Below are 9,108 nucleotides of genomic sequence, written 5' to 3' on the forward strand. Positions count from 1 at the left end.
AACTACCTCTGAGTAGCTATGTATGTATGTATGTATGTATGTATGTATGTATGTATGTATGTATGTATGTATGTATGTATGTATGTATGTATGTATGTATGTATGTATGTATGTATGTATGTATATATGTATGCCTTTAATGATGTATGTGAATGTGTGTGTTAAGGAGTGGTTGAATGAGTGTTCGAATGAATGATTGAAGGAATAAACGAATGGAATGAATTTAAACTTCTTGTTTCTATTTGTGTTTCATATCAGACTGCAGTTAACATGCCTCGCGTTACATTATCTCATGATGGAATGCACACAGACCGGTTCCAGTAAGTTGTCCTATCTTATCAGCCCTAAATACTGTTTCCTACATGTTAACACATGCATGTAACATAACATATATTACTACCCATGGTGGGTTTCGACAAATTAGTCTTCTTCGATTTCTACCTTAAAATACTTCAGTGCTCTCTTAAAACACAAGCTTGTAAATACCACATCCTGAATCCAACCTGATGCGTTGACTTCGTTATACCCTTTTCCTTTCATATTGTGCTCGGACCCCGTCATCGATAATACATACCTCGATTACATTTGTTTTCGTTACAAGCTATATAGAAAAAATATTTTAAAAATAATATTGCCCTTGTCCAGTAAAATCCAATGAAATCTTTAATCTTTTGATCCTAGTGTTGAAACTGTGATTCCACTACGAGTAAGTTTTGTCGGTCAACCATTCTTCTAATTGTTGCTGAATCCATGAGTATAGTCGGTATGTCAATAGATGTATATGTATGATGGTAAATAGGTAACTTATCTTTACCATGTTTTTACCATCCTGTCTTAGACTTCTTCGAGGCGTACAGGTTGTTTGAAAGAACAATACAGGAGCCAAACGTAAATCACATGCACATAAGTGCAGATGTGCTGATACAACCTGAAAAGAAATCCAGAAAGGATCCAAAAAAAGCCAAACGAAAACGAAACATTTTAGGAATTTTCAGGAAAATTGTCTCAGCTCTCCGAAATTCCAAGGGGGGATGCATTCTTATTCATCTCTGTGACAGAAAAGATACAAGCTTCAACTTATCAGCATTTGATGAATTTGCCGATCGAAGTCTGAAATCATTGATCGGTGACAGGTCCCTCTACACGGATGTCTACAGACGAAAATGGTTAAAAGAATATCCCAAGTTTGAGAAATACATCAACGTCATTGTCCTTACTGTTAGTGCGGGCACCGGCGTTTCAACGGTAGAACCAAACACAAAGGTAGGATCTGATCACGAAGTCGTGGACCCGTACTGTTTTGAACTAATTACTCTTCTGGGAAAACCTGACAAATTGTCACAAACTGAACTTCATGGAATCGCCAGCAATACATTATTCGAGAGCCGATGTATACAGCTGAAAACATTCCCAGAAAATCAAGGTAGTCTTCTCGAAGATGGACACGAAAATGAACTTGCTGACTTCATATGGAACACCCAACGTTTTAAATACTATCTGAGCTCATTTTCCAAACTGTACGAGGGTGGATCTTACTACGTTGGAGTCGCTGAGGCAAAAACATCTTCAAATCCAACAGTCAAAGGAATTCCTTTTCTTGGAAAGGAAGATAAACTGAAAGCGGAATTTGAAAAACTCTTAGAGAGTGTTGTGATACTTAGAAGGGATGGTGCAGTTCAGCCAGGAAGATCTTGCGAAAACCTCATTCAAGTCCATCTGCACCCATTGAGTGACAGTGGCAACAAAGTGCTAGAGATTGCTGTACGTTTTGTGCCTGGAATTCTCTTTTATAACAATGGACCTAAGGCTTACAACATCGTATCCAAAAGCGTAACAGAAATGAACTTCAAGGAATGGTACCAAAGATTGAAGGCCATGTGTACATAGCAAATGGTCCAAATTCAAACTTGAAACCTGGTCTGTATATCTCTCTTTGGACAATGTCTTCCGATGAAAGTGATTCCAGCTTATCCTCATTACCTGAGGTTGACATCACGTCCTCTCCATGCGACGTGGAAGTTATGAGTTCTAGTTCAGATGATATAGACGATTGCACCGACATCCAAGAACAAAAACCTAAGTACACCTTCTTGAAAGGTACAGTTATCTGAGCTTCTATATTGCATAACAGTTCAAAATTTCAAAATCACAGACGACATTTTGAAGATGTGTCGTTCCTGACAGGACCATGTGGCATGGCTTTTTCAGCGAGACTCATTATTATCTGACTTTTGAGTTCCATAATAAAATCTAGATAATAGATGTTCAAAAATTGGTGACAGTATATTCAGCCTAATTATTCAGTGTCATGCATTATATATATAAAAACATACGATCCTAAAAGTAATATTTAGGTACAACTTAACATATAGATAACCAGCGTACACTATTATCTGGTTGGATTGTAATTGCAGTGAAAGAGACTTCAGAGGTCCGACAAATGCAAGATTCTTTCAACCTTGATGCTTTCAAGGAACTTGACACGTATTTCATTGGTCTCACAAGGACAGGTGGTGAGCAATTAACATATATTTGCCTATATCTAGTTTTAGAATGAGGTTAAACTGGACGCGTGTCACTTCTGTTCAGTACAGTCTTTAGAATTTCTACAGTAAGAACAAAACACATCCATTCATCGTTCTTGCATGCTCCGCCTTGGGCAACATGGTAAATGGAGAGCTATGAAAATGCTTTAATTTGGGACCTGGCAGTGCGTCGTCCATATATAGAAACACAGTCTGACACTTACATATCTTCACCATATCCTTTGTGGTTTGCTGATAATTTTGTCGTGGAATAGATCAGGTCAATGACCTTAAACACGTTTATTTTGCGCCTTAGTCAGAAGAAATTAATGTATGCCTATGACCTTGGTACAAAAGGTACTAAGACTCGTATCTGCTCCCAGAGATTCCCACACTTCCTTGCGGGTTACTAAGATGCCACTCTGTACAAATCAGTCTTCACTTTCTATATTTGATGGTCTCGGGTGGCCTTTGTTTTGAGAAAGACAAAGTTCACGTGTCCATTTCGGTTACTGTAAGCATTTGGTTGTTTGTTGTTCACTTCCATAAACAATACAAAGACCAGAAGTTGATTTCAAAGCTTTCATGATTTAGTGACAATAATTAATTGCTTTTGCTTTCACGCAGCCAAAATGAGACTTTTTCCCCAGTCAATGGAACAGTTTGTATCAAAACAACATCCAAAGATTTTGGAACAGCTGAAGAGTCTTGACTTAAAAGACGTCTTTGTGTATTTAGGAAGTACATTTGTTGTCACTTTAAACATACACAATGAGAGGATAAAAATTCCTAGAAAGCTCATCTGTGATGCATTGGTGTTCAGCAGCAACAAAGCCGTTTTGGTTCTCAGTTTTGTCAGCCGCCAAACAGACATAACCAGCAGACTTGATATGTATAACAACTTTGTTGCACGAGGTGTTACGGAAGCGCTGAGAACATTTCTGAGTGACATCAGTGTTGTTAGAGGTGTCATTGAAGAAGGGAGTAATCTCAACTCCCGTCTTCCTGAACTAGAGAAACAGACAATGTTTTTCCATCCCAGCTCAATCTTCATGGATCAGGACAAGCGGGATGCTGCTGTCATAGGAATACTAAAGTCTGTTGCAGTTTCTCAGGCAGCAATTGTTTACACGCCGTCTGCGAATGGTGACAGTGGGAAAGGATTATGCTTCTTGAAAATCAGCGAATTTGAATTTTTATCAGAGTTCATAGACATGAAAAGTAACGCAGTCATGCATACCGCTAATGGACAGAAGGACATCATGGCGCTTGAAATAGCGAGCAGGATATCCAGAAGAGGCAAGACAGCTGTTCACGTACTACACACGGGATATGAAGAATCATTGAAGGCTCACAGGTAAATATCGTCTTCATCACTGTTTCTTAAAGAAACGTATCACCAGCATTATTCATGTAGACAATGACTCACCTGATGTGTTGTGCATTAGCAAAATGCATAAATGTTGCAGCTTAAGAATAGATAAAAATATTTCAGATGTCATGTTACTGAATGCAATCCATTGGATACAGGGACAAGCATCCGGATTTAGATGTCTTCCCAACTGGAGCTGATATTGTTTGTGAGAAGTATGAATACATTTTTGCTGCCAAAATGAGTCATATCAAAGGGAATAATAAGCGTGGCGGAAATATTTGCATCATTTCATCTTCAAAATCAGGTGAGTATTCCATAATAAGAAAATATGTGTTCATCAGAAAACACATCAGTGTTCAGATTAATCTTTGTAATGATAGCCTGGTAATTTCCAAAACATGTGTTCATCAGAAAACACATCAGTGTTTAGATTAATCTTTGTAATGATAGCCTGATAATTTCCAAAATATGTGTTCATCAGAAAACACATCAGTGTTTAGATTAATCTTTGTAATGATAGCCTGGTAATTTCCAAAATATGTGTTCATCAGAAAACACATCAGTGTTCAGATAAATCTTTGTAATGATAGCCTGGTAATTTCCAAAATATGTGTTCATCAGAAAACACATCAGTGTTTAGATTAATCTTTGTAATGATAGCCTGGTAATTTCCAAAATATGTGTTCATCAGAAAACACATCAGTGTTTAGATTAATCTTTGTAATGATAGCCTGGTAATTTCCAAAATATGTGTTCATCAGAAAACACATCAGTGTTCAGATTAATCTTTGTAATGATAGCCTGGTAATTTCCAAAATATGTGTTCATCAGAAAACACATCAGTGTTCAGATTAATCTTTGTAATGATAGCCTGGTAATTTCCAAAATATGTGTTCATCAGAAAACACATCAGTGTTTAGATTAATCTTTGTAATGATAGCCTGGTAATTTCCAAAATATGTGTTCATCAGAAAACACATCAGTGTTTAGATTAATCTTTGTAATGATAGCCTGGTAATTTCCAAAATATGTGTTCATCAGAAAACACATCAGTGTTTAGATTAATCTTTGTAATGATAGCCTGATAATTTCCAAAATATGTGTTCATCAGAAAACACATCAGTGTTCAGATTAATCTTTGTAATGATAGCCTGGTAATTTCCAAAATATGTGTTCATCAGAAAACACATCAGTGTTCAGATAAATCTTTGTAATGATAGCCTGGTAATTTCCAAAATATGTGTTCATCAGAAAACGCATCAGTGTTCAGATTAATCTTTGTAATGATAGCCTGATAATTTCCAAAATATGCGGTCATCGTTCACCCTAAAAACCTATACTGTGGATCGACGCATTGATGAAAGTAATAAATAAAAACCGAAATGACTATTATGGCACCATTTGCCACAGGTACAACTTCCCCATAACAATGTTAACGTATGCTTGTGACCGTCAAACACTTTCGTAGCTGATAATCGCCAACGATGCTTAATCATTACAGTTGTTTTAACCTTCAAATATTGATGTTTTGATGTCCTGTGCATCTGATATACTGTAAGTTTCAAGTAAACAAACACTTGGTTTATTTTGATGTCACAGATTCTAGACCTGTGAAGAAACTTGCAAAGAGTCATTCCAAGAAATCTTTGCTTCAACGATTGTTTCGAAAGAGAGTTTCTGTGAAAGTAAGTGGCAAAGTGTGTAAATGCTGTACCAGTGGTTAACACTGACAGTACATTGACATTACAGGTGCAACAGACCAGGTTACATATCATGGTGCTAGCATCATAGATGCACATGTCGCCTTGACCGATATTGCCTCTGCAGGAATGTAGCCATGCTAACATCCACTTGAGAAAAGGTTAGAATCTCAAGTACGCCTTTATCTTTGATATGTAAATCCACGCCAATGTTTCGTAAGAGGCGACTAACGGGATCGGGTGGTCAGGCTCGTTGTCTTGGTTGACACATGTCATCGGTTCCCAATTTTGCAAATCGATACTCATGCTGTTGATCATTGGGTTGTCTGCTCCAGACTGCCGCCATGTAGCTGTAACATTTCTGAGTGGGGCGCAAAACTAAACTCACTCACTCATTCACAGTAAAACGATATGTATGCTCATGATTTCGCAGGCATACGTTGTTGTAAATGTTGTAAAATTGTAAATGTCTGGAACATATATCTATGACAGCGTTCCACATATTGCAGTAACATTGATCATACCCAATCCACTCTTTTCATCACTTATTTTAAACGTTCTTGTCTTTTTAAGATATCTCAAGGGCCTGTTGAAATGGGTAAGTAATATATAATCAGATCGTAATATCTTGTTCCCTCTACACAATAATAGTTCAGCGTAATTGTGCAGTATTTTGCTTATACATTCATGGTAACGTAAGAATCTATCATGTCACTACTTCCATTTTTTATTTATGAGTAAGTAAATAATTATACCAGACAAGAGTTTTCAAACAGACGGAGTCCAATTCCCACTTTTTTTCTTCATACAGATGAGTACAACAGTAGATAGATCTTAGAAATATTAAAAAAATTCCAATTCATGGTGAGAGTTTCTGAAATTTAGAAAAGTTTGGCTGCTGAAATCGTATCTTTTCCTTTTATATGACCCGATTTAAAGCTAGGTCCTATGTGGTCTATATCGCAATGATTAGTTTAGAATATTGCAGTCAAGTCTACGTCTCCTGGACCGGTGAAGGTCCCGTTATAGAATAGGCCTTCAGCAACCCATGCTTGCCATAAAAGCCCACTATGCTTGTCGCAAGAGGCGACTAACGGGATCGGATGGTCAGGCTTGCTGACTTGGTTGACACATGTCATCGGTTCCCAGTTGCGCAGATCGATGCTCATGTTGTTGGTCACTGGATTGTCTGGTCCAGACTCGATTATTTACAGACCGCCGCCATATAGCTGGAATATTGCTGAGTGGGGTGTAAAACTAAACTCACTCACTCACTCCTTTATCCTGTATAAATTAGGTGACCTTTTTGCTTCACTTCATCCATAGGGGATGTATTGCTGAAAATAGTACGTCCTGGGTCCAAAAAGCGTACACTGATATCCATATACATATATAGGAAAGGGATGTAACGCGCACAAAGTTGTCAAACACCCAACTCTCTATTATGGGTTACCTACAATACACGACTTTGGGAAATCAACGGCATCGAGTGAGTCCACCATGTTTGTCCTTCACTCTCAGTAGGCTTGCACCAACGACGAGCTGCTCGTTGATTGGTCAAAAATAAAACACCAGTATTATTTAAATTTCTTGGCGCGATATATCGTGTTGGCGCAAGCCTAAATAATTTCTTTCCAGATCTACAGTCCCAGTCGATGCCGAATTTGTCAACTTTAACCACAGATGAAATACCATCCGGGGAGCTGTTTCAGGATTACGGAGTGTGTATTGTCTTTCCTTTCACATCCTGAAAATGTATAATTTGTTACTCATTTTTTCACAAAACAATGAGATCTTGTTTGTTTCAGAAAAGTGCCTAATTATCCCATTTATATTTAATGTTCATTGTTTAATTTTTATATTTATGTTTATTTATATCCAGTCCGTCTGTATTTATTTAAACACAATGCGTTTGTATTTAGAAAACTAAATCAAATCGGTTTCTTTCAGTTCCAAAAACTTTTGTGCTGTTAAGAAGAAAAGGCTTCTTGTTAAGTTTATGTTATTGATTACGATGGATTTTTCTGAATATCGATTACCTATATCATGTTGCCTGTGCTGGACTAGATACGTCTTGTGATAAGCTCCAATATTACAGAGAATCACCCTCGTTACCCATAAACGAATGAATGAACCAGAGGTTAATAGAAGTTCGGGCTTAACAATATTTACAAGTGCAACCCAACTGTCACCACAACCTCCTCCATCTCTACCAAGTGCAGAGGTGTCTGAAGTGGGACAACGTAAGTAAAAAGACTACTTCCATTATAACAAATTACCACGGTTAAACAATACGAGAACCTTATGCTCTGATGGCAGATGAAGCTGTGTGATATGAAACAGATGAAGCTGTGTGATATGAAGCAGATGAAGCTATGTGATATGAAGCAGATGAAGCTGTGTGATATGAAGCAGATGAAGCTGTGTGATATGAAACAGATGAAGCTGTGTGATATGAAGCAGATGAAGCTGTGTGATATGAAGCAGATGAAGCTGTGTGATATGAAGCAGATGAAGCTGTGTGATATGAAGCAGATGAAGCTGTGTGATATGAAGCAGATGAAGCTGTGTGATATGAAGCAGATGAAGCTGTGTGATATGAAGCAGATGAAGCTGTGTGATATGAAGCAGATGAAGCTGTGTGATATGAAGCAGATGAAGCTGTGTGATATGAAGCAGATGAAGCTGTGTGATATGAAGCAGATGAAGCTGTGTGATATGAAGCAGATGAAGCTGTGTGATATGAAGCAGATGAAGCTGTGTGATATCTGCCTCCGAAAGTCCAACACTGTAACTGGGGAATCTATTTCGCCATTTATTGTCAATGATAGCATATCCAGGCTTCTCATTCTCATTCCTTATACTTCTAAGTATTTAATGTCACTGTTGTTTGCAAATAGACAGGATAAAATTACGTTGGATACCTATTGTTCGCTGAGAAGCAACTACCAAATACTGTGTCTCCAACAACTAGGTCACGGCCATGTCATTAATGTTTGGTCATTAAGCAATGTGGTTCGATTTACCACAGTGCCTAGCTACTTGCACACCGGTCTTTGGGTATTACGGTGTGTGATCCTAATGAAAAGTTGTATTTCGGTGCATTGATATAACTGAAGGGCAGGTGCATTTATATAAGTAAAGGTAGCTTGAAGTGACAGTAAAGGAAAATAATCAGCGTTTATGTCTGTTTCAGGGGCGCTCAAAGTCCAGATCAAGGTAGATTTTAGATAAAAACCTTGCTTTGCCGCATTAACCTATATAAATTTCTGGGGGCTGTGGCGTAGCCTGAAGGTTAAAGCGTCCAATCATCACGTAGGTTCGATTCCCCACATGGGTACAATGTGTGAAACCCATTTCTGGTGCCCTCCTCTGTGATATTGCTAGAATATTGCTAAAAGTGGCGTAAGGCCAAACTCACTCACTCACTCGCTACATTAATTTCTGTTTTTCAAATGTTGCTGAACACGTAAATGACTCTAACAGTTTGGTTCCCCTCATTTTGCTC

The 9,108-nt window shown here is 37.9% G+C and overlaps 2 protein-coding genes across 2 annotated transcripts in view; both read left to right on the top strand.

Annotated features, from left to right (window-relative positions):
* The window catches only part of LOC137287238 (uncharacterized), a 7,044-nt gene extending 592 nt beyond the window's left edge, over positions 1-6,452 (top strand). Inside the window, exons 2-8 of the mRNA XM_067819432.1 lie at positions 259-320; positions 839-2,097; positions 2,415-2,513; positions 3,153-3,882; positions 4,056-4,204; positions 5,500-5,585; positions 6,174-6,452. Coding sequence (XP_067675533.1) covers positions 1,854-2,097; positions 2,415-2,513; positions 3,153-3,882; positions 4,056-4,204; positions 5,500-5,585; positions 6,174-6,206 — 1,341 coding nt within the window. The 5' untranslated portion in view covers positions 259-320; positions 839-1,853 and the 3' untranslated portion in view covers positions 6,207-6,452. The remainder of the gene's footprint in view (positions 1-258; positions 321-838; positions 2,098-2,414; positions 2,514-3,152; positions 3,883-4,055; positions 4,205-5,499; positions 5,586-6,173) is intronic.
* Positions 6,453-7,919: 1,467 nt separating this feature from the next.
* LOC137287838 (axoneme-associated protein mst101(2)-like) lies at positions 7,920-8,823 on the top strand. The gene is made up of 2 exons (XM_067820221.1): positions 7,920-8,390; positions 8,797-8,823. Exons 1-2 carry the CDS (start codon positions 7,920-7,922, stop codon positions 8,821-8,823), a joined length of 498 nt encoding a protein of 165 aa, XP_067676322.1.
* Positions 8,824-9,108: the final 285 nt, after the last annotated feature.

The sequence above is a fragment of the Haliotis asinina genome, chromosome 6 (genome assembly GCF_037392515.1).
Source record: "Haliotis asinina isolate JCU_RB_2024 chromosome 6, JCU_Hal_asi_v2, whole genome shotgun sequence".
NCBI classification, from domain to species: domain Eukaryota; kingdom Metazoa; phylum Mollusca; class Gastropoda; order Lepetellida; family Haliotidae; genus Haliotis; species Haliotis asinina.

What these genes read in the sequence shown, in the direction of transcription:
- LOC137287838 (XM_067820221.1), top strand. Translation starts at nt 7,920, where the DNA reads ATGAAGCTGTGTGATATGAAACAGATGAAGCTGTGTGATATGAAGCAG. An exon ending in GCCTCCGAAAGTCCAACACT is followed by an intron (nt 8,391 to 8,796) that starts GTAACTGGGGAA and finishes TGTCTGTTTCAG; the next exon opens with GGGCGCTCAAAGTCCAGATC.